A 24,541-nucleotide genomic window follows, 5' to 3' on the forward strand; every position below is an offset into this window, starting at 1 on the left:
TGAAAGATGTAAAAAAGCTTTCTGTGGTGGCTTCATGCTTATCATAATTATCTTGTCGAAAGAAATATAAAAGTTAAAGTTTAAAGTTAATTCCTTTATTGGTCCCTCCTGGGGAAATGTACTTTCTGCATTTTACCCACACCAAGTGAACGAAACACACACTCAAGAATGCACTAGAGACACTGGGGCAGGGGGCTTTCCTAGTGAGGCGCCTGGGGAGCTGGGGTGGATCGGTGCCTTGCTCAGGGGCACCACAGCCATGGTCACAGAGGCAGGGGGGGCGCGTCTCCTTCACGCACTCTTAACTTGCTGCGCCACGGCCGCACCCAAGTATGTATATTTGTATAAAATACAAATTAAAACTTAGAGAGATCCCTTTGCACATGAGCCGAGTATTTAATTCTTCAAGAAAAACGTTAATTTTTAAACACTCCAAAAGAAATTTTATCTAATTTGACAATTCAATTAAAAAAATTAAAAATAAATAAAAATAAAAGAAATTTTAGTGACAAGATGAAAAACATCTCCAGTTATGTCCTAGCCTTAAATGTCTTGGCGTGTGTTTGTGTGTGAGTCCGTTCCGTTTCATCAGATGGCTTGTTTTCTACCGTTACAGCTCGTTGGTTCTGCTAATGTATTCGCTTTTGGTTTTATTTGAAGTGAAGCTTTTTCCGTCTCTAACAGAAGCTCAGTGAACTGTTGATTTGAAACACCTGACAGATGACACACATGCACTCATAAACCTGGTAGTCTTTCAACTACCAGGCTTTCAGGACTTAAAATCAAAATGCTAATCAACGTTTTTTTTCTTTTCTAATGTTGATTCTCTTAACCAACATTTCTGTTATGTTTTCTTTGTATGCTCTAGTTCCCAGAGTGCGGCTTCTATGGCATTTATGACAAGATTTTGCTGTTCAAGCATGATACATCCACCAACAACATCCTGCAACTGGTTAAAGCTGCAAGTGATATTCAGGAGGGAGATCTGGTCGAGGTGGTGCTCTCTGGTAAGTAACCAGCACTCTGTTCTTCTCTTCCCTTCTCTTCTTTCACTATTGTGTGCCATGAATGTACATAATAGCTGTATTAAAATCTACAGTAAATTACCTTCCTTCTTCTTTCTGCTGTAATCTCCCTTTCAATACTGTTGCTGCTCTGCAACAACACTCTTGAAATCGGTCCTTATCTGCTTATTTTACTACAGGTAAAATCTTTCACAGGCATAATCTGTTCTTTCATTGTTTCAGACTGTACTGCTCCCCTGTCAGGAGGAAAACTTATCTGTTTTTCCATCCTGTTTCCATCTTATCATTCCTTCTTCTGCATAGTTACTGTACTGTGATGGTATCTTGAAACCCACTGACACTCTATCCCTCTTATCTCTTTTAGCGGCAGCCACATTTGAAGATTTCCAGATTCGACCCCATGCACTCAATGTACACTCTTACCGGGCCCCAGCCTTCTGTGATCACTGTGGAGAGATGCTGTTCGGACTGGTCAGACAAGGGCTCAAGTGTGACGGTGAGAAAAACAGTTAGATGAAGTGTAAAAGACACTTTGATGTAGTTCACAAATTTCTCTAAGAAATGAACTCTTAACACTCATCAAATATGCTCCACCTTCTCCTCTTTTCTCCTGCTCTGTTGATCTGCTGCTCCCCCTGCTGGTTCTTTGGTCCATGCCGCCCCCTGCAGGATGTGGACTAAACTACCACAAGCGCTGTGCATTCAGCATCCCAAACAACTGCAGTGGTGCTCGTAAACGCCGTCTATCCACCACCTCCCTGAGCAGCAGCCAGTCCCTGCGTCTCTCCACCACTGAGTCAGTGTACAGCGTAGGGACGGCCTCCACCTGCGCAGAAGATGCTGCTCTCATCCGCTCACACACACAAATGGTACTAGTGGATTCATGCACACAGTGCACTGGTCAGTTTTAGACTATTAAAAAGAAGGAGGCTTCCAGGGGCAACATTTATTTGATCTCATGAAAAAAATGTTGTTTTGTGTTTTGAGATGCATGTCTCAAAAGTAAAAGTTATTAAACTTTTTAGGCCGATCAAGGCAAAAACCATTATTGAAGATTGAGTCCCCCTGTTAATTTACTCTAATTATAAAGGAGAAGCTGTAGGGAAGCCATTTAGTTAGACAGAAAACATGAGCTTCAAGCAGCTATAATTATAAAGATATTTTTGTGCTAATAATATATCAAATGACAACAGGAAAACAACTTCACATTGTGAAAGGCATCACTTGTACTGAGAATTACAACCTGAAAATGCAGCTTCCCTCAACACTATGGAGCTTCGTATTGAGTTTCAGCTCACTGCCTAGCTATCTGCCCACAACTTCACTGTTTTGGTTCCTTCTCGCCACTCTCATAGCGATGTTTTCAGCTGTGTAGATAGATGTTTTCAAAATCTCTAAAAACCCTCTGTTCACTACCTGCTCAGCACCAAACAGCAGACAGACATACTTAGCAACTGGCCAACTAGCCAGATATTTCCCTCAGGAATTGGTAGAGACCAGAATCAGAGCTAAAAGAGAGTGAATAATGGACTTAAACATGACTTCAGATAAATGCTAAAGCTGCTGGATGTGTAAATAAGCAAATGTTTGCTGACAAGTTCACTGTATCAACTTAAAAGGCAGCGATACTGTTTGTCAGTGTTGTTTTCAACTTGTTTCTGCTGCCCCCAAGTGGCCAAAAAATGAACTATTGCAGATTTATGGACAGAAATTTATAAATGAATGCTGTAGTAATTAAATAGTTTGATAGTTATTAACATTGTTGTCAACGGTAGATAATAGTGTTCTTATTTTTTAAGTCACTAACAATCTGTTTTATTGATAATCTTTATTTCCTCTCTATTCTGCTAGCCACGGACTCCTAGTGATGCCCGGCGCTTCTACACGGGCCGACCAGTTCATCTGGACAAGATCCTGATGAGCAAGGTGAAAGTGCCCCACACCTTCGCTGTCCACTCCTACACGAGACCCACGGTATGCCAGTACTGCAAGAGGCTTCTTCGAGGACTGTTTAGGCAGGGATTACAGTGCAAAGGTGAGTACAGAGAGAGACTCATTTCTGGATATCCAATGTGATGCAGAATACAAGCTAAATCTAATCAGATTACATGGAATCTGATAAGAATGAACTGTATTTTATTCATCTCAGACTGCAAGTTCAACTGCCATAAACGCTGTGCGTACAAGGTTCCAAATGACTGCCTTGGGGAGACTATTGGAGGTGAGGGAAGATATAAATCTATCACCTTTCTCATTTGTTTATGACTCTTTTAACTGTGCATGGACTTGATCATTTCTCATCTGTCATCATCATGTTTCCATTGTCAGAACTAGAGTATTTTAATAACCATACATGATATAACACATTATCTAACAAGACTGAAACTCACTGGTACTAATGTTTTTATCTTCTCAGACAACAGAAGTAACTGCGGTAAGTATTATCAGTGCTCTGTATTGATGCATGTAAAGCTGTACTCTCTCTTTGTAGCTCTATAGCTTCCTCCATAGCTATATAGCTTATAGTTATATTTATAGACGTAGCAGGTGGTAGTATTTTTCCGCAGCATTTTAAACACATGGTAACTTTAAATCAAGTTGCACTCAACCCCCTCTCTCCTTTTTTTCCACCCCAGACATGTTGAGTCCCAGTGCAGACCCTGAGGTGCCCATGGACTACACCAATGAGTACGACAACTCAGACAAGTCTTCAATAGATGACTCAGACGAGGCCTGTAGCATCCCCGGGTCCTTTTCTCCTGACAACAACCAGGATGGAAGCGGTGGAGATCAGAGGTATGAGGAAAATGCAAACATTTAGAGCAACAGACAAACAAATTCTGTAAGGAATGTTATATATATGTGAATGTATTTACCACAAACCCAAACACACACATTTTGCTTCTTCTAGCGTTTACATCCCGTTAATGAGGGTGGTACAGTCTGTAAGACAGACAACCCGTCGATCCAGTACGGCTATCAAAGAAGGATGGATGGTTCACTACAGCAATAAGGACACACTGGTAAAATACATTACCCATTATTTCCATGCTACCTAAGCTAAGTGTTTTTGTCATTGTTGTGGGAGCTGAACATACAGAGTTCAGCACGTTTTCTCCAGATGCATGAACTCACTTTCTTCACTTTCTTTTCTATGATTTCTTGCAGCAAGTTTGTTTTGTTTACTTTCCACTCACTCAAAAGAAATAAATGACCTTCTAGTCGTCAGTTTATTGTCTCCGTCCACCAGCTCCTTTCGCAACAGTTTCAACCTTGATCATTTGGTCTTTATTGCTTCCTTTTTCTTTTCTGTTTGTGCATGTTTGTGAGCCTTTGTGTGTGTATTTATATGAAAGAAGCAGAAGATGGATGATGAGACTAACTCTCTCTGAAACTGTAATAGCACTCAGCAGCTGTGTGGTGAATTCAAGCTAAAAGCCCATTTTCTGCCTTTTCTTTCTCGATTCTCTCTATTTGACCTCAGTGAAACTTTTCTGCCTCCGTAGTCTTTTTCATGCTTGTTTTTTTTACTCTCTGGCTGCAATAGCACTTTTTTCCTTTCTTTCACTTTTGTCTCTCTTCTCTGTGTTTCCACCTTCTCATCTTGCAGCTCACAATCCTGCTCATCCTTTTTCTCGTCTGGCCACTCTTCTCTTCTTCTGGAACGCCACCTCAGAGCTTGAAATGCATCAGTGTTAACCCCTCAACTTTACCCCTGATCCATGCCCCATCCCTCACCCTCTGTCCTCGCCCTATCCCATTCTTCAATGTCCTGCCTTGTCTTTGTTGTCCCAACTCATCACACCCTACTCCAACTCCAAACAGAGAAAGCGGCACTACTGGCGTCTGGACTGTAAGTGCATCATCCTTTTCCAGAACAACACCTCCAACAAATACTACAAGGTACGTATAGTTTACTTCATGATCTGATGTAATTTATATAAAGTTCGCAACTTTTTTTTTGTTACTGAATCTTTCGTCCATCCTCTTGCAGGAGATCCCTCTGTCTGAGATTCTGGAGCTGCGGCCTGCCGGCAACTTCAGTCTCGTTCCCCCAGGCACAAATCCCCACTGCTTTGAGCTCATCACAGGCACTATGTGCTACTTTGTAGGGGAAGACCCCAACACTCTCCCCTCTCTGTCATCCAGCAACCCCCAGACTCTCCCCCAGACCCCTCCCTCACCTAGCCAAGTCGCGCCCAATAGTGGCATTGGGCGTGAGGTGGCCAAGGCGTGGGAGAGTGCCATTCGCCAGGCCCTCATGCCTGTCATCTTTCAGGATGCTCCGCCAGCTGAGGGGAACACACCTCATAGTAAGTTTAGAGCAGCTACATGTAGGTGGTGCATTTTTGGTTAGGTTATATTTACCAGGAGCTTTATGGATTGGATGGTCAGCTTAATATGCCAAAAAAAAAAAAAAAAGAATGGGCTCTTCTTACGTCACCCGCCAACAAGTGATAAAGGCCCAAATATGAAAAATTAGATTTCTAACATTAGCTGACTTACAGAACGAGTTTGAACTTTATTTAACCTGACAATAAGGAGCGGCCAAAAAAAAACGCATATAGAAAACACTCAACATAAAACTATATAACCTGTGCATTGTTGGTGTTGTTTTTTTAGGGCAAGCGTCTATCAGCATATCAGTGTCCAACAGTCAAATCCAAGAGAATGTGGTATGACCTTTTTTTTTTTTTTTAAATCAATTTCCTTCTATATTTAAATGAACATATATACATTGAGAATGATGATGATTGTGTGAAATACATTCCTACAGGATATTGGTACAGTGTACCAGATTTTTGCCGATGAAGTGCTGGGATCTGGGCAATTTGGAGTAGTCTATGGAGGTATGTAGATCTATAGCCGGTGATGGTAGGGACTGATCTCTTGATTGCTGTATCTTCTTAAGGTCAAAATGAAAAGCTTAAAGTGAAAGCTAACATGACACAAAACTGTACATCACAAACCCTCCAAAACACAGACTGTTTATAGGATGTTTGTACGTCAGACAGTGGATATGTCATTAAAGGGGAACTACACCAGTTTCACATATGAAGGTTTACTGGTCTTGGGGACTTCCGCTGCATATGGGAACAAAGGTTTACTGAAGTGACGTGGCTTCAGGCAGTATCGGTTGGGGTTAGAGAGTACAAGTTTTAACATGAAAACAAATCTGCTATTAGCTTTACACACCCGAATCTCTGACTGAACTGTTGGCAGTGGAGTTGTATTGCTGGTAATTTAGGTGCAAACTGTACATCGCAAACTGTACTGTACTGTAAACAGGGCTCAATACACTATAATCCCCATCCGTTCACAACCACGTGTGTTACTAACACTTTGTTTCTTCATCAGGAAAGCACCGGAAGACAGGGAGGGATGTAGCAGTCAAAGTCATCGACAAGCTTCGCTTTCCCACCAAGCAGGAGAGCCAGCTGAGGAATGAGGTGGCCATACTGCAGGTAAACACTCACATTCTCAAACTCACAAACAGGAACACATTTCAGTTTCACTGTCTCGGACTGCCACGTTTGTCTGGTTTAGGCTCATAGTTAAATGTAGAGCACATTCTGCACCAGCAGATGGAGACAGAGGTACAGCGGTCTGTCTATTTGACATCTGAATGTGTTTACAGCTCTGTCACCAGAAGACCTGACAGTTATTCATTTGGCCTGTCAGACTAAAAAGGGACTGCCACATTCACCAGGTTTCCAGTGAAATATGTTTTAAAAAATGATGCCCCTCTGAATCATAGACGCTGTCACGATATTATCCCCCTCAACCCTCCCAATTCCTCTTCTGTGGTTTGCTGTTTTTTGCTGACTGTTTGTCTTCTTCTCTCAACGCTCTGCATCTGTTTCTCACACTGTATAATCTGCTATTTCAATCCTTACTTTACCTCTGCTAATACTTGTCTTCCACCACTCCTATTTTGCTTGCTATTTCACCTTCCCCCTTTTTTGTTCCAAACACAACCCAATTTTTCTTATCGTCCATTTTTGTCTTCCCTCTTCTTCCTTCTCCTCCTCCTCCTCCTCCTCTTCCTCCTCCTCTGTCACCACTTCCTCAGAGTTTACGACATCTAGGGATTGTGAACCTGGAGTGTATGTTCGAGACCCCAGAGAAAGTGTTTGTGGTGATGGAAAAGCTACATGGTGACATGCTGGAGATGATCCTCTCCAGTGAGAAAGGCAGATTGCCTGAGAGGCTCACTAAGTTCCTCATTACACAGGTGTGTATGCGCCTCAGCAAAGAGGGGATTTGTTGCATGTAGAGATACAGTATATACTACAACACTTAAAGCATTGCTGTTGTTGATGTGTGTGTGTGTGTGTGTGAGAGAGAGACACGTTTCTGAAAATGGCGTCCTGATGCTGCATTATTTTTCCTGCATGCTTTTTTGTGGTCTACCCATTTTACCATCATGATGCATATTTAAAGCATCACTCAAACGTAACTCTTGGTTAATAGTTATATCTGACTGATCCATATCCTGTTTGTGTGGTTGTGCATATGCGTATGTGTGTCATGTGAGCAGATTCTTGCAGCTCTGAGACACCTGCACTTTAAAAACATCGTTCACTGTGATCTGAAACCAGAGAATGTGCTGCTTGCCTCTGCTGATCCATTCCCCCAGGTATATGAAAACACGCAGCACAAATACACATACACGTACACACTCAAAAACCCACTCTCATATTCTGCACTTGTGGTTTTCGCACAATGAAATGAACAAGTCGATGCACCTGAAGTGCAGTCCCTCAGACATGTTTCTATTTACTATTCTCAAGTGTCACTTTGTTATTGTAACCCTTCCCTTTTTTCGTATTTTCATCCCCAATTGCTACGCGACTCCGTAGGCAGTACTGTTCACTGTTTCTCTCTCTCAGGTGAAGCTGTGTGATTTTGGCTTTGCCCGTATCATTGGTGAGAAGTCTTTTCGTCGCTCGGTGGTTGGCACCCCTGCTTACCTGGCCCCCGAGGTCCTGCTGAACCAGGGCTATAACCGCTCGTTGGACATGTGGTCAGTCGGCGTCATTATGTACGTCAGCCTGAGTGGGACATTCCCATTTAATGAGGATGAAGACATCAACGACCAGATCCACAACGCAGCCTTTATGTACCCTCCCAACCCCTGGAAACAAATCTCCAGTGATGGTAAACACCGAGAGGGAGGAATGAGAGGAGCTTCTTTGATTGTTTGACAAATTTTAGAGATGGGGGAGGTGGAAATACACTCAGTCGCCAGTTTATTAGGTACACCTAGCTTAAATGAATGCAGTCTAATACAACAATCCTGCAATAAGTCCTACCTTCATGAAGGTTATAATGTTCAGTTTTTGTTAGAAAGTTTAGGGAGGTGTTGATTCCTCTTTACAGTTAATTGGTAGGGTGTAGTTTGTGTTCTAAAACTGTTGTTATAGATTGCATTAGTTTTTAATTAGGTGTTCACAGTAAACTGGTGAGATATGAGGTAGGTTAACACGAACTGTCAAAGTAGGACAAGCCATGACAGATTAAAGTTTCTGTAATAACGTGCTTGATCTGTGGTATGCCTCTCAGTACAGAAATGAAACTACATCATGATGATTCAGCCAAACATGATTCCTGTTCATTGTACTGTATTTCTATGGTACATGGTCTTTTTGCTGTTATTTGTCAGTTTCTCTTCATAGAGCGATGTGTATGCCTTTGTGTTTCCAGCAATCGACTTGATCAACAACTTGCTGCAAGTTAAGATGAGGAAACGCTATAGTGTGGACAAGAGTCTCAGCCATGCATACTTACAGGTAGCACAGAGAAACTACCACGCTCAAACACGCACACTCTTTAATTATACTACTTATACATACTTTATGAAATTTATGAAAAAAGGATGTGGTTTATAGTCTGTCTGACACTTGAGTATTTTATCACACTTCCAGTAGAACCATTAATCCTTAAACTACAGGAAGCAGCACCTTTTCCTGAAATAGTGACTGCCAATAGCTTTAGTGGCAGAGCAATGCCTCACAAGAACTTCACCTTTTTTTTCACCCTTCACTAAAATCTATGGCCATTACAGGAAATAGCAGATATTAACACGAGGAGTCTGCACTCATAACCAAGCGGCAGCTGCTCAAGGCTGATATTTTTGAACTTTATTAGGATGTGAGAGGACAGATTAGCTGTAAAAATGATGTTTTCATTCACTGCACAGTTCTTAAATGTCTCCTTCAAAACAAAATGATTAGCAGTGGGAAAACAGACCAGTTTTCCTTGTAGGACTGAACCAGTCCACTGTTGTTGTTGTTTTTGTCCGTCTGAATTTCTGTGGATTAATTAATTTACAATGCCACAGCAGCCCTTGGATAAAAGTGCCATTTATAATTTCTTCAGAAACAGTCAGGCCAATTTAGGATTTAGGATTCAAATTCTTACAGTGCACACACAACCTAAAGTAATTACTGGTGGATGTTACACTATAAACACATAAAATTCCCTTTGACGTTGATCTAATTTCAAGGCTCCTAAAACTGAAACTGAAATTTCATCCCTTTATATTTTCCCTGTGTATCTCATTTCTCAGGACTACCAGACGTGGCTGGACCTGCGGGAACTGGAAACTAAACTCGGCGAGCGTTACATCACCCACGAGAGTGATGACAGCCGCTGGCAAATGTTTGCTAGGGAACATACTCTGCCTTACCCGGCTCACCTCGTGCCTCCTCCTCCTGCACTGGGCTCTGACGATGAGGAGGGCGGGGAGGATGCAGATGTGCAAGGCCTTACTGAGAGGGTCAGCATCCTCTGACCAGAGAGAGACAGGTGAGACAAGATCATGGAAGGAGGAAAGAAGGGAGAGGGCGGATGAGATGGTCGACCTAGAGTCTGAAAGAGACATAAACCCGACATAAAGAAACACATGGTTCTAATAAGAATAGTATCCAGCTGTTTAGACTTTCACAGCACAATGTCTACAAACACATTTGTAACAATAAATCCAATTTCTCGTTTCCAGACTGAGGTCATCAAAACTTTCTTCGAATCATTTACCTCTGCTGTGAATTGTCCTCTTTTATGTTTTGAAATGTTTAAACTGGAGTTAAACTTCTAAATCACAATTTGCCACTCAGATAAAAAAAAACAAAACAAAAAGAAAACAAAAAAAACCACAGCATGTTCTTTTCTTCTCACCACAAAATGTGAGCAGGAAATAATACTTTTCCACAAGCGATCAAGATAAGAATTAAGTGAAGGTGTGTGTCTCATGAAATTTTTGAAACTAAAAGGAGTTTATATTCAAAACAAAACTGCTTCCCATTAAAAGAGGTAACATTTGTTTTTATTGTCATCCAACCGGACTGACTGGAATTACAGTCCCTCTTATGTCTTCAGTAAAAATGGGTTCAGCCTCTTTTCAATGACGGACTGCTTTACGGTGACAAAAGACTTCCTCTGTGCTGGTAATTACTAATGTGCAGGCATGGTGTTCATCCCATCTGTATTCACAAATGCATTCCCATAAATTTCTGTCCTGTAGTTGAAACTGAAAGTATTGATCTGGTGACAGCCAATCTTCCAGTAATTACCACTAGAGTTTTGAACCACAAGACACTCTCAGAAAATATATGTGATTAAAGATGGCATTGCGGGTTTAAATGCACTCTCATTGGAGCTATTTATTGCCTGCCATGACCAGGCAGTTTTTAACAGTCATATAAGACGTTTCTACCTGCAGCTGACATATGATACAACATTAGCCTCAATAGCTATTCCTAAATGGTGATAATTGCCTCCATTGTGTTGGGCTGCCCCCTCTCACCCATCTCTGAAGTCAAGCTGTTGTGTATTTAAGTGGTGAATTACATGTCCTCGCAGATAGCTGTATATAAGATTCACATTCTGTTAATGATGATGACATGATAGACAGACCTCTGTTTTAGCAGGAGCAGACCTCTCCCTATGATGTAAGTGCGTGGATGGACAGCTCGGGTTACTAAACTAGATTGTGGAGAGTGTATGTAGCTCAGTTACTGACTACCTGTCATGTCAACATGTTGCATGTTTCTGTGAAGTAGGATTATTTAGATACAATATAAAACATACTGTAGTTACTGTTGGTCTATTATACACATGTAACCTGAACTTTATGTAGTTGTCAAATATGTGTAGATTGTGTTTGAAGGATAATCCTAGCCTTTGTAACAGCCAATACAAACCTGAACAATATTCTTTTTGTCTTGGAGGTTTTATTTATTGTATCATTCATCTGTACTGCTCTTTCAAGTAAAAACACACCCAAAACTAAGCAGGCATAGAAATGTGATTATGATTTACCACTAAAATACTTGTCCTTCATACACAGAAAATTTGCTTTTCCTCAGCAATATATTTAAGAGGCAAGGACCATTACTGTCACTCAGGTTTCCTATAGCAGAAAAGAAATGCTTTGAATGACAAAGGAATAGCAGCAATAAATTACTTTTCTACTCACAGTCTGACAGACTGTTATTTTTTTCCCTCTCTGAAGTACAGCAGATTATCCCAGACATGCCGACTGTAATTTCTGCTTAAATGTATTGACGCTAGGACCAATGCAAAATTTCAAGGATGCTTTCATGTGGGCTCATGCCACGTTGACTCAGTATATGATGATTTAATGTATGTAAACACGCACACACACAGAAAAATAACTCACAGCTGTCAGAGGACAAAGACAATTTTTTTTACACATATTGCACCTCACAGATTGAGTGGCACTCAAGAGGACCCTGTGGCTATAGAGGCGAAGAGAGCGAATTGTTTTCCATTCTGCGATGAGCGTGCTTCAGTCGGCTACTCTGGTGAAAGTGCACCCTTGTTCCTCCTACACTGCATCCATCATCATTGCCAAATGATGCCAAATGATACACACTCTTTCTCTCTTTCTGTCTCCTTTTATTCTTTTCAAGAGTGGGCAGGTTTCCCATCAGCTACACTTCTCCAGGCTACTGTCTTTGCACTGACAAGTGGCAGAGGAGGCCCTTCGCTTAGTAAGCAAAACAGACCGAGTAGAAACCTCAGAGAGACTTGTAACTGGCACCATCAGTAAAGTCTCTATTTAGCTTCATCCAGTTTGATGAAAAGCAATCTTCATTTAATTCACCAGAAGAGTGGGATGACTTGACAAATTTGAGGACCCCACTGAAAGTAACAATGCATCTTGGCTGAGTGATGACGTTGAGAAATGAAAGGTTCTTCTTTAATTAAAACATACCTATGCTTTCAGCACCAATAGCAACTCGTGGATGGCTTCAGGTTTTTAATTGAATGTCCACCGTGGATCGCAGCATTAGTGATATGCATAGACATAGAGACAAGAAAGCGTACGCTCAGCAAATTAGAACAGCTTCACTTCAGTCCTTCCTTCGTCTCTCGAGTTATTCTGTCATCATCAACAAATCCCATGAAAAGATGGTAATCAGCACTGTGTGTGTCTGTCTCTTCAAACTTGTTGGTTAGAAGAAACAATGTTTAACATCAGTTTCATGTGGGAAACAAAGTCCTGTATTTTGTTGGCCCATCTCCACCCAAACCTCCTCTTCCTCAATTCACTAAATTCTTCAGTTGTTTTTCTAACATTTTGTTTTGTTGCACGGAAGTAGGATTGATGGAGTTTGCTGATAACGCTTCATTCCTCAGATTTTGAATGTGGAATGAAGTTAGGAACAATTTTAGTTGTTTCCACAGTCAAGCTCAGACTCAGCTGAGTGATCCAGCTTCCTGAGATAACCATCAACAGAAACACTGCCCGTAAACATGCAAAACAAAAACTGAGCTCTGGAAATGTTTAGTCTGTAATTGTGTAACATGATCACAAATTCTGAAAGCACTTTCCTCATCAGCTGTTGCAACTGTAGAACCAGCGACCTGCAGTTTGGGCACCAAGTAAAAGCTATGCCAGCTGCCGAGTTTGCCCTTGCACTCAGGCGTAATGCATTTGAAAGGAAATAACTCAGCTGTATACAATAATTTGCAAAATTGCAGAAAATTGCCGAGCAGTTCCTGTTGTCAGCTAAAAGGTACACCAGAAGTCATCTTGCATCACACCACTCTGTTTTTGTAAAAATATATCTGAAAGATCTGTATAGGGGATGAAATTCTTATCATAGCTGATAACAAAAGTTTGTAGTTTATTTTGTGTACAATATATTCATCAAATGGTTTGTTATGGGATAAAGATACTATTGTGGTCCATCAAACACATATATTGTCCCTACAAATTTATAATACAAAGACCAAGCAGATAGTTGAAAATCAGTATGTAGGATGCCTGATGAAATCTGTGTTAAAGGACATGATAAAGTGATGTAGTAAAAGGTTAATTAAATGTAACTGATGTCATTTAGCAATTCCATTTAATTCATTTCATTATATTTGTCTTCTGAGTAATGAATACTTTTATTTATTGATGAATGGGTTTCTAAAATGATAATTGAGATTAAATTTTGCTATTTTATTTATTCAGCCAATGTATTCTGTACATTATTACTGATCTCTCATACCTACTTTGTCTCTTGCTAACTGGTCATTGTCCTAATATCACCCTTTGTCACTTGTGAGAAATATGAAAGCAGGCTGTATTAAGTGTTTGAACATTCTGCCTTCAGATTAAGTGTGACATTGTGTCCATTTCAGCGAGGGACATCAAGTACTCAATAAGTGCAGTTTTCAGTGGACAAAGTGAGAACAGTGTTGCCAGAAAAGAAAATAGCAAATATTTTATTTTCAACATGTCAGTTTCATGCTTAGGAAAGAAAAAAGAGAAAATGAGAATGGTAACTTTCACGGTAGCAAACTCACGCTTCTCATGTTAGCACACTTCCTGTCTCCTGAATTTTTAACTGCTGCAAAATTTCCACCTACAGGTTTTACTTTTAAAATGTCATACCCAGGTAATGTGTGGGGCTTTCCTTGGAGGAGGAAGTGCTCCACAGTGATGTAACTTTAATCAGAATCAGAATCAGAAAAACTTTATTAATCCCCGTAGGGGAAATGCTTTTGTTACATCCAATTTAACCATTTAACCTGACAAAACATAAGACCTCAGACCACAACTGACTGCAGTCTTACTATTAATATGAAAGCATGCAACATGACACAGGCAAGGTGCACTTTACAATGACAGATGTGTAGCACAAACTTTAAATATTATAACGTCTGCACTGTACAGTATATCCATCATCCTAGAGTGCTTCTGCTTTCACTTCAAGTCATACTTGTGTTGTCATTTGCATCAGAGCATGCCTGTTTTCAGGTTTGAGCATGTAAACTGCACAATCCTCAAATCCACAAACCTTTGTGTATCCTGGCAATAATTCATTCCAGGGTTCAGCACAAGGTGAAAGGCTTCATCAAATAGTTTTCCTTGTTTTACTGTGTTGCTGAGATCTCATACGCAAAAGAGGACTGTTGATTTTACTGTGTTAAGAAGAAGAAGAAAATGGTCAGTATGTACCAGATGAATGATTATAGTGACTGAGAGCTCTTTCAGTGTAATATGGCTTTTGCGCAATGTTTTGACTTGAACTAAAAAAAAAATTGAGCCTATCAGCTGAATTTCTTAAATTGGCTTTGGAAAAAATCGAGACATAGCACAGGTCAAAGTAAAAGATTTAATGTCTCATAGACAAAACACTCACTTCACAGGTCTGCACATGTTGCCCCAAGGTTGAGTGCATGTGTTAATTTGTTCCTGGGAATTTATACTGCTCCCAGGAAGTCTGAGTCTGATTTAATACAGCTCATTCAGCTCTTTATAAACACCTGGAAAAAAAAAGTGTCTGGCTACTGAAGGCTCAAGAAATGCTGTCAAAATGATAAATGCTGTCAAAAGATTGACTAAACTGAACTGTCAACTAAGTAATTTAGGTACCCACAGACACATTTTCCAATAACTTTCTTTTGCATTTTTATCAGATTCATCATGAATATGATCTCCTCCTGTAGAGCTAGCCTCTGAAACACTCACGGGGCCTCCATGGACAGGGAAAAAAAGAAGTGATGGATGATGGGTGGTGAGGCTAGAAAACCCCCGTAAGTCTCATTGGCGAAAAAATATTTTTCCATTTCTGCTTACAACTGTTCTTCTTTCCCTCTCACTTCTATTTGTTTAACAGGTCTCAGGTATGTATTCTTGCTCGAAGGAAAATCCACAACATTCACAGATAGTATAAATGTTTACTCAACATATTAACAGATAGGCTGCAGGCTTTCGTCACAGATTCTTTTCATAAACATAAAACGAGCCTCAGATACTGCACAGATGCAGGGTTATTCTGGGTAAAATGCTGTTTCTGAAAACCACATGGTTCACAAAGCTGTCTGACACAGAGCTTGTAATATGAAAATTGGTCTCAGCACACCTCATAACCTCTTTTGTTTTTAGCAGTGAAAACAACTGAACCACTTCAGTTTTAGTCATACTGAAAGTGATCAGCCAAACTCTACATCAGAGGAATTTAGACTGAGAGAGATTATGAAATGAGAGCATTTCCAAATGAGGGAGAATAGCTATGATTTACATTTACACGGGTGATTCTATGGAAAGAATCATATCAGTGTGAAAGTGGAGAGGAAGTCGATCTTGAGGTAAGTGACGTCCTGTGGCTGTCTGCCCACAGAAAACGTTTTCTGAACCATATCTGTTCCATCACAGTCTAGTGTTTCTCCCCACCCCTGGAGCCTACTTCCTCTGTGCACGAATGCAAAGCCAACCCTCCCTCCTACTACATGGGTCTTCCCCTTTTTCTACTTTGTCTCATCCGTCCTCCACACTCTTTGCTGACATTTCAACTGAGACTGTCAACAAGAAATCATTTCAGCAAGAGCAAAGGCAAATTGGATGGTACGCAGACAGAAGAACACCTGCACTGTGTAGCTACTTTATTGGCTGATTATTAGCTAGTGTAGTAATCATCTGAGAGTGCCATGTCGTATTACAGTGGCTTGGCTGTGCGCCAGCATCACTGAAGAGTCTCTTCTGAAGCTCGTCCTCTGACCCTCCTGGACTGAACCCTGCCAAACCTGAAACCGCTCTGGAATGTGTCTGAAACTCTTCAGCCAGTGGACAGCTTTTATTTACAATCAAGATACACATCTTACCAAAAACAGCAGGTGAGGTCACTCTTGATTACAGTTCTGGATGTATAAGATGTATAAGATAAAAACTGTACTAGACTTTTAACACTTCTGTTTTTTAATGTTTTGCAAGCAGGGTGTTAAAGCTGTTAATTTATTTTGAAAGCTCACTTTCTTTGCTAGTTTTTTTTTTTTTTGTCCCCAGTGGACTGTTGTCAAGGGAAAGACAGCAAGCTTGAGGCTGTGTGAGTAAGCGTAGCAAAAATAATCAGACGAAAAATGTTGATTCTCTGCAGGGTTGAATGTTTTTTACAGCTCTCCCAGCGGTGGTCACAGCAACAGGCTGGAGAGTGCAGCAGAGAGCTGCTTGACAAGAAGAGATTGTCAAAATTCAGAAGAATGTACAGTACAGATGAACCATGACACTTTTCCCTCGTCATTGTATTTCACATTCCCCTTGAAAAGGCTGAAAAAAAGTTTTGCTCTTTTAAAGCCTCACTGGTGACAAGACTGTGTAACAACAGCAAGGCTTAGTTCAGCTCATAATATTAACAAATACATAGTTGGGTAAGATTGATGAAAGGGTGAACTGAAGCTTGGACCAGCTGCATAAAGTAGGCCTGTATTAATCACTGTGTGATACAATAAAATGTTATACATTTGAAAAATACATGAAAACTTGAAAATCTGTTGGCTAGAGGAAAAAGAAAGGAAGCAAGAAGGTAAAAGGAAGAATAAAAGCAAGTGAAAAGAACAAACTCTTCACAGTTACAGGAATATTGTTAGTTAGAGGGGAAGACCACTGTATGGTTAGTCACTGCAGTCAGACCAATGACTAAACAGAGGGCTATGAATAATTTTTAAAAAGGTAGACTTATGAGTAAAAATTTCCATTCCACAAAGTTCCCCAGACCCACGCTGTTTGAAAAATTTATTAATAATCCATTAAACCAAACCCATTTCCACCCATCTGCACGCATGCACATGCACAAAAAAGAGACACACTCACGAGGATGCACATTACCATTCACTGAAGACAGTGTGACTCTAAATGGCTTCTCCATTATTGAGTTTGGGCAGGACAGCCTATCTCTGTCCAGACGTTAATGGCATTAGATGCTTCCTGAGCGTATAAACACACCAGGACCAAGCCTGAGTGATACAACAAAATGTAGAGCGGAAACAAATATCAAAGGATGTCACAGAGATACAGAACAGATGTTTAATTTCCTATTGCTGAGAGATAGAGAGACAAGAAATTGACAGGATAAAATCTATGTATGAAAAAGCTGAAGACAGCAAAGAAAATGTCCTTCAGGCACTCTTCAGGCAGAGCAGGGAGAGGAGATGTATGAAAAGCCCTTTTTTAGCTGGGCATATTACTTGAAATGTTGACCTTTCAGTGGTTTTTAACACCTGGTACTTTTTACAGACAATACACTGGAAGTAGTAGTATTGCAATATTGTAGCTATATTGCAAAAACAAAAAAATACTGTACCATCAGTCCCATCAGTAAGTACAGTTATGAAAGTTGTTTATTGGAAGTTTTTATAATCTATTTCATCTAATTCAAACCTGGATATATCAAGATGTATTAGGACATGACATTTAAAAATCCAGTGGGTTATAAATAAAATGTCATGCCATAGGATAATCTACATGTTTATCTCTGATGGCATGTTTATGCTCACTCAGACTTTCAGGAGTCTCTTGGTAAGTCCATTGTGCCGCAGAGCGCCTGAAGAACATCAATCAATTTTTCCATCCAGCATCCAGGAGGAGGCTCTTGAAAAATTAAATTCATTGCACTAGGCCTTGTCTTCTGAATTTAAAAAAGCTACATGCCCAACATGCAGGAAATCTTGTCCACAGCTCTGGACCTGGTCTGACTGTGCATCTACAATGTTAAACGGGGAAGAAGTGAATTGGTTAATTCATATAATGTATGAAGTTCACCTTACTTATTCTTCATGCCACATTTAAATCCCTATCCCTTTTCTCCAGGAGAGATGCTTAAGAGTCACCCAGTCCTGCTACCTGTTACATCAGACATGAAATTGGACCACCAGTCAGTCTCTGTAGGGATACATTTAAATTAACTGGGTTGAGTCTGACTGTGGGTTGTTTTGTCCCCACAGAATCACAAATCCTTATTGCTCGGATAAATTGGACTTAAGTAGTATAAAGCACTGATTACTGTAAAATGCAAATGCTCACTTTGCCAGTCCAGTCAGTGTGTTGCCCCTGCCTGCTGCTCAGATTCAGACCACGTCGGGAAATAAGTGCAACAATTTACAGACAATTTAACAAAAAGCAGCATCAACATAAAATAATGTGATCGGCTTGGAGATTTTGGGAGCACAGTTTTCTACATCTAATTCATCTGATATAAGGCATTAGTTCCTTAATGCTCTCAGTTTTCATAAAACCGGGACATTTATGAAAAAAAGGCCATGTTTTCTCAATACAGAGGAGTTGAGGCAATAAGGAGAGAACTTTGGCAATTTCAGTTTCTGTTAAAACCATGGGTGCAAACTGTGCTCGTCGGGGAGCATGACTAAGCCTATATATTCCCTGTGAGGGGGGGCGGGGGGGGGGGGGCTTTAAGCTTTCTGCCCAAACACCTTATTCTGTAGAGCCAAACTGCCTCACAGTCAGAAACATCAGAGCACAACCACACAGTTTTCCCTCTTGAGGTCACTGAACCATGAAATAGGATGGAGTACACAACATGTCCCAGCTGTACTGTACGTGGAAGCTCAGCTGACAAACTCTTACTGTAAAACTCTTTTTTTTTTTCATGCTTGCAGGTGAATTTCTAACCAAGAAAGTGACAGAAAACTAAAGGAACAATGAACAGCACAGTCACACCACAATGGACAACCACAAACTCAACTAATGTGTGTGTTGACATCGGCCAGAGCTCGATCAGTGACTTGCTGATGACTGTTTACATCCTGGCTTTTATTCTTGGTTTGATCTTCAATGTGCTGACTCTGGGTCCTATTTGTCAACTTGTGCGGAAGCAAAACATTTTGGGCATCTTCCTGCTCTGCCTCTCCATCTCCGACATGCTTTATCTCTTCACCATGCCCCTTTGGATCAATTATTACAGACAGGACCACCGCTGGCAGCTGGGTGTTCTGTCCTGCAGCGTAGCTGGCTTCATCTACTACTCCAACATGTACATCAGCATCTACCTACTCTGCTGTATCTCCGTGGACCGCTCCCTCGTTGTCACCTACCCGTTCCACTTCAAGACCCGCCGTACACCATGCTACGCATGGGCACAATGTATCATTATTTATGTTGTAGTGGCGGTGCTGCACATCATGGTTCTGATCTATGACAATCTCAAAGATGCCCATGATGACATGAACCACAACGACCGTTGTTATGAGACGTACCCTTTACAGAAGCCTGTTGCCCTGTTCAACCTAATCAGAGTGGGTGTCGGTTTCCTGCTGCCCCTGCTGGTGTTGGCGGTGAGCTACTGGAAGGTGCTGGCTACTGTGGATCAGAGTCCTGGCCTTAGTGCCCAGGCCAAGAGGAAGGTCCGTCTGCTGTCCTTTGGGGTAATTGGGATCTTCTCCGTTTGCTTTGCTCCATATCATATTCTCCTGCTCACACGCTCACTAGTCTTTTATAACAGCGACAGCACAGATCCTGGAGGAACCTACTGCCTGTTTGAACAAAAGATGCACTTCTTCTTCTCATGCACGCTGGCTCTGTCCAGTCTGAACTGCGTGGTGGACCCTGTACTATATGTGCTTGTCAGTAATCTTGCCCAAGGCGAGGTACTACCATGCTGGAAGAAGCAAAGAAGGCCAAAGGTAGAGGGCTGTGCCCTAACTTTATCCAACAGAGGAAAGTCAGATTCAAATTTAATATGAAACATTAGCTGTACATGAGTGAACAAGAGTATCTGTGCATTTCGTATGCACATTGTGTGTGTATGTCCATACGTATACATGATTATGCATAATACTGTAGCTGTTTGAAGTCATGTCTACATCTTCAGTGTTAGTAAGTAGCTGGATTATTTACATCCCATAATCAACCCTTTGTGGACAATCAGATATCCTTTGAGAAGACCACATGGCCACTTTTGTCTGTTTTTTATTTATTATTATATTATTATTATTTCCCTCATTTCCTGCGCGGTGCAGAGGGGTTGAATAACATGCATCTCAGGGCTCTGAAATTGGATTGTAGTCCCAGGTTCTCATCTCCCAAGAGTTCTTCAGGGGCAGCCACTTCTGGTTTGTGTATGGACACCACGGGAGTTGAAGAGCCCTTGTGTTTTCCCTCCAATCTATACAAGGGTGCTGTGATTGTGATTGTGTGATCCTAGTATAACTAAAAGTGCATTACCTCTGAAGCATGCCATAAAAAGCATTTATTAGCATGACCATGTGTCCTCAGTGTCTTACCATCAGTGAAACATGTTAAATGTAAATCCAAATAAACCAGTGGTTTGATGAGATGCTCTGATTTTTTTCTGGTTTTGTTATGCAGAAAATGTGAGGTGATACATTTTTCAGTTGGCGTTTTACGCATCTCCACAGGGAAGGAAGGGCTTAGGAAATGGTAAGTCCATACATTTAAGCACTTAGCCATTACTGTTGTACATGATAAATCACAGATCAGTGAGAGAGAAAGACACAGAGAGTTTTATTTAAACTTATTAAAGTTTTATTAAACCTCCTGTGAATTGAATTTACAATAGACACACTAAAGAATGAGAGAAACAAAGTGAATCTAGATTCTATCTACATTAAGACTGTTAATGCTTTGTTTTATATTTTGCCCAGTATTCATACTGTAGTTCTCTTGTGCATCAGTAGATCTCTTTGTAGTGCGCATCGACTGATATATCACCAGCTGAGCACATGTTGTGTATGAACAGCATGAACCCCGAGGTTGTTGAGGTTTGTGTTGTATTTGCCCTTTGGCACAAGGATAAGATATTTTTAATAACTGAGATCACCACCACTGTTACCGTGTGCTTGTTTATTCTGCCATTCCGAATAGTGAATTTAGTTTCAGGAGCTGTTGCAGTAGTGCGTTCATCTCAGAGTTGTGGTGCGAGTTTTGCCTGGTAGTCGATCACCTCAAGTATGGTTTCTGTTCTTCTGTGTCTATATTGCACTTGCCTGTCACTTGTGGTGACCAAATTGCAGTTTGTAAGCTTGTTCATGGCTTTTGTCAGTGTTTTCAGTGTTGAGGCTGTCTTTGTTTACCTCTTCCTGTTCCTCTGCATATGTCCTGTCCCTGCACCCAGAGGTGTGCACAGCTCTCTGGTGAGGTTTTGTTTGTGTTGGGGATTTTGTTTTGCGGTCCTCTGAGAAGTCATTAAACCTTTTACATTTCATGCATCTCTCTTAGCTGGAGAGACTGCCTTAGTGCTGTGTGAGGTGCCTCATCAATCATGTTCCTTGTTTGTTGTATTGAATTCATAAGTGTTAGTCCCTGGCTGAAAATGGTCCCTATGACAAATGTAAGATTTACTCCTTTTTTGAAAAAAAAAAAAACAAAACAGCTGATGCATTGTTGGCTTTGGTCCTGGAATTGATGGCAAGAAATATAAACTAATACCAGCCTTTTAAGGCAAGCCACAACTGGTGATGTTTCATCTGCCCTATCAGACAGCAGGTTTTCATCAAATAGCTCTATTTCAGAAAGAGAGAGAGAGAGAGAGAGAGAGAGAGAGAGAGAGAGAGAGAGAGAAAGATAGGGGAAAAAACAAAGAAAAAAATTATTTCCCCACGTGTCCTTCTCTCACTCTTTTATTTTCACCTCAGTACTCCTACTAGTCAAAGCTTGGGGCATTTTGAAGCAGCACTTCTTGAAAAAGTAATTTGACACCACATTTGCAAATGTTAAAATGCAGTCATTTTTAAAGAAATCACCCGAAGCAGTATATCATCCAGTGGCATTAGGCCCAAGATATTACAGATCCATTTTCTCTAGACTCCGCTTTTAATGAGCTAAGTCAGGCTGTGGCCAGACTACTTGGGAAATCAATATGGTTGCATTGATTAGCTGTTCTGACTCATAGCCTCATAATGCAGGGCTGCTCTAAATGCATTATATAGACAAGCTATTCTTAGACTAAGAAACTTTAGCATTGAGTATTGCGGTACATACAAAACAGTGCTCAATAGAAAATAATTTTCTATTTCCTCTGCAATAAGAAATAAGCAATCAATGCTAATCACTTAATATTTCCAATGAACTGCTGCTCTCCTGCTGCTCATTGTGTTAATAAATGTGTCTTTAATGAACCAGCGAGTCTTAATAATCAAACTCAATTTGTTCAAGACTCAGTGCATTTCTGAGTCACAAACCCAAAGTGGTTTGACTTTAAATTTGATCTTTCATTAGCAATGTTGGCAGGATATTTAATTTTCACTATGTACTGTAACTGACAGACTTGAGTGTACATTTGTGTACAGTATGTGTTCAGTAATGTATATTTATTATAGGGTATTTCTCATAGATGTATCGAACATGCGTGCACTGCCTTCTTGCCTTGATTTACCCTCACAGAAAATGACACTTTATAAAATCATTTTGTATTGTCATCACATATTTCTAGTCAAATGTTGTCAAATGTGCTTTATTTACAGCCCAAAATTTTCCTGAGAGGGTTTTACAGTCTGTACAACACATGTTGCCTTTTTCCTTAAACCCTTAATCTGGAAATGGGAAAACAACCATTTAAATGGAAAAAAGCAAGAAACCTTAGGTGAAGCAAGAGAAGTGGGATCCCTCTCTTCCAAGACAAATAGACATGCAATAGATATGATATATATGGACAAAACAAGGAAGACTGTAGGCAAAAGTAGCAGAAGTAGAATAACAATTGAGAGAATAAGAATGACAGTATTGGGTAACTGAAGTACAAACATATAAAATTAAGAAAATAATGAGGGTACCTGGTCTGAGAGGTCCTAAGGTGGCTGATGGCTCATGTAGTAATGACTGTTGTGCAAACAAACAGAGGGTTTAATATAACTGCACTAATCAATACTTTTATATTAACAATGGATCAGATCAATGTGCAATTTGAAAAGGGTCACTCCCAAGCCCACAAAGAGTCATCATCCCACTCTGCAGTTCCCGCCAGTTTGAGGGCTGGGTTTTCCAGCACTGTAATACCTCTACCTTTTAATTCAATGAAAACACTGAAGTTATGTTTGCTGTGGTGTTGGACTACATTATACACTGTTGCCTGTAAAGTTGGAATAATTTTGTTTTTAGGCACATTCCTCTTTTTATTCTTATTCACACACAGAGATTGATCAATGAAGTTTTGAGAAGATATACAAGATATATATACGAGAATAAATCACACTGTCACAATCATTTCATGAGAAGAAGTAAAATATATTTTATTCCAACTTTATGTGCAACAGTGTATTAAGAGGTGTTTCTGATGTTTTTCTCTCCCCATTTCTGAAAAATGGGAAGGAAGAATGTTAGAACCACATTTCCATATAAGGCAGTACAATGCAACACCACCACAAACTACAACTTCAAACATGTAATTGAATTAACACCTTTGTCTCATCCTATAAAGTTTAAACACAAAGCGGCCATCATAAGCAACAGTCTCTCTTTGTTTTTTGACCAACTCATACAGACATAAAAAAAACAGTGACATTTCGTTGCACTATGCTGATGTCTGTTACCAGGCCAGTTATGATAAACCACTTCCATTTGTCAAAAGTACAAATATTTTTGTTTATTTGAATGACAAAAATAAATAAATAAATATTTGCGATTCTGTGCTTGAACAGGGTAGCAGGTGCTCATCATGTCATCTGCACCTTTTCAACAACATCCAATTTCCAGACTGGTGGGAACTTTATAGTTTACTCAAAATAATTGCCTGCAGTATAATATTTTCTTTTGAATAAAACCCCTTTCACTCCATTAACTTTACTATGACAACTTGCTACAGCCCATAATTTAAGGCAAATTGAGTGAATTCTGTCTGTGGCCTGAGGAACAAGCAAATCTAAATCCTGACTGTGAGGATCTTTATTTGTTTATACAAACAGGTCTTAGACCAAATCCACTCAGCTTGTTGTCAGCTGAAACATTAAAGTTTTCACAACCTTGCATTGTAATATGAAGCAGATGAACTGGTGTAGCTCTTAGCATTATCCAAGCAACAGAAGTGGCCATGAAAAAGCCTCAGAGCTACCATCTCTACATCTTGAATGTCAAGTTTTGTTTTCCTATTTGTATTTAACAAGTATTTGGTTGTTTAAGTGCACTCTGCATTTATGACAGGCTTGGATTAATATGATTTTTGACAGCTTTGTATAAAGGCATTATCTGATATAAGACTGGACTTTTCCACCCACAGTGCTATAATTTGGCTTTGATCATACTACAC

At 40.2% G+C, this 24,541-nt stretch overlaps 3 protein-coding genes across 5 annotated transcripts in view; all 3 read left to right on the top strand.

Moving 5' to 3' along the window:
• The window catches only part of prkd2 (protein kinase D2), a 31,995-nt gene extending 20,489 nt beyond the window's left edge, over window positions 1-11,506 (top strand). For 2 of the 3 annotated variants that reach the window (XM_041046532.1, XM_041046534.1), the window contains 18 exons: window positions 869-1,007; window positions 1,390-1,521; window positions 1,695-1,894; window positions 2,877-3,060; window positions 3,175-3,246; window positions 3,442-3,459; window positions 3,662-3,821; window positions 3,937-4,048; window positions 4,851-4,928; window positions 5,020-5,338; window positions 5,649-5,701; window positions 5,803-5,875; window positions 6,384-6,490; window positions 7,099-7,260; window positions 7,567-7,665; window positions 7,919-8,186; window positions 8,733-8,818; window positions 9,598-11,506. In XM_041046532.1, coding sequence (XP_040902466.1) covers window positions 869-1,007; window positions 1,390-1,521; window positions 1,695-1,894; window positions 2,877-3,060; window positions 3,175-3,246; window positions 3,442-3,459; window positions 3,662-3,821; window positions 3,937-4,048; window positions 4,851-4,928; window positions 5,020-5,338; window positions 5,649-5,701; window positions 5,803-5,875; window positions 6,384-6,490; window positions 7,099-7,260; window positions 7,567-7,665; window positions 7,919-8,186; window positions 8,733-8,818; window positions 9,598-9,822 — 2,487 coding nt within the window. In that variant the 3' untranslated portion in view covers window positions 9,823-11,506. The remainder of the gene's footprint in view (window positions 1-868; window positions 1,008-1,389; window positions 1,522-1,694; window positions 1,895-2,876; window positions 3,061-3,174; window positions 3,247-3,441; window positions 3,460-3,661; window positions 3,822-3,936; window positions 4,049-4,850; window positions 4,929-5,019; window positions 5,339-5,648; window positions 5,702-5,802; window positions 5,876-6,383; window positions 6,491-7,098; window positions 7,261-7,566; window positions 7,666-7,918; window positions 8,187-8,732; window positions 8,819-9,597) is intronic. The other variant, XM_041046533.1, reaches the window with a different exon arrangement.
• A 4,300-nt stretch (window positions 11,507-15,806) lies between these two features.
• gpr184 (G protein-coupled receptor 184) lies at window positions 15,807-20,617 on the top strand. The gene is made up of 2 exons (XM_041046544.1): window positions 15,807-16,166; window positions 18,942-20,617. Exon 2 carries the CDS (start codon window positions 18,984-18,986, stop codon window positions 20,022-20,024), a length of 1,041 nt encoding a protein of 346 aa, XP_040902478.1. The 5' UTR covers window positions 15,807-16,166; window positions 18,942-18,983; the 3' UTR covers window positions 20,025-20,617.
• A 49-nt stretch (window positions 20,618-20,666) lies between these two features.
• Window positions 20,667-24,541, top strand: part of LOC121187349 — a 39,847-nt gene continuing 35,972 nt past the window's right edge. The window contains exon 1 of the mRNA XM_041046554.1: window positions 20,667-20,721. Within this exon, the coding sequence (XP_040902488.1) occupies window positions 20,719-20,721 (3 nt within the window). The 5' untranslated portion in view covers window positions 20,667-20,718. The remainder of the gene's footprint in view (window positions 20,722-24,541) is intronic.

This window comes from Toxotes jaculatrix, chromosome 9, assembly GCF_017976425.1.
Source record: "Toxotes jaculatrix isolate fToxJac2 chromosome 9, fToxJac2.pri, whole genome shotgun sequence".
NCBI classification, from domain to species: Eukaryota; Metazoa; Chordata; class Actinopteri; family Toxotidae; genus Toxotes; species Toxotes jaculatrix.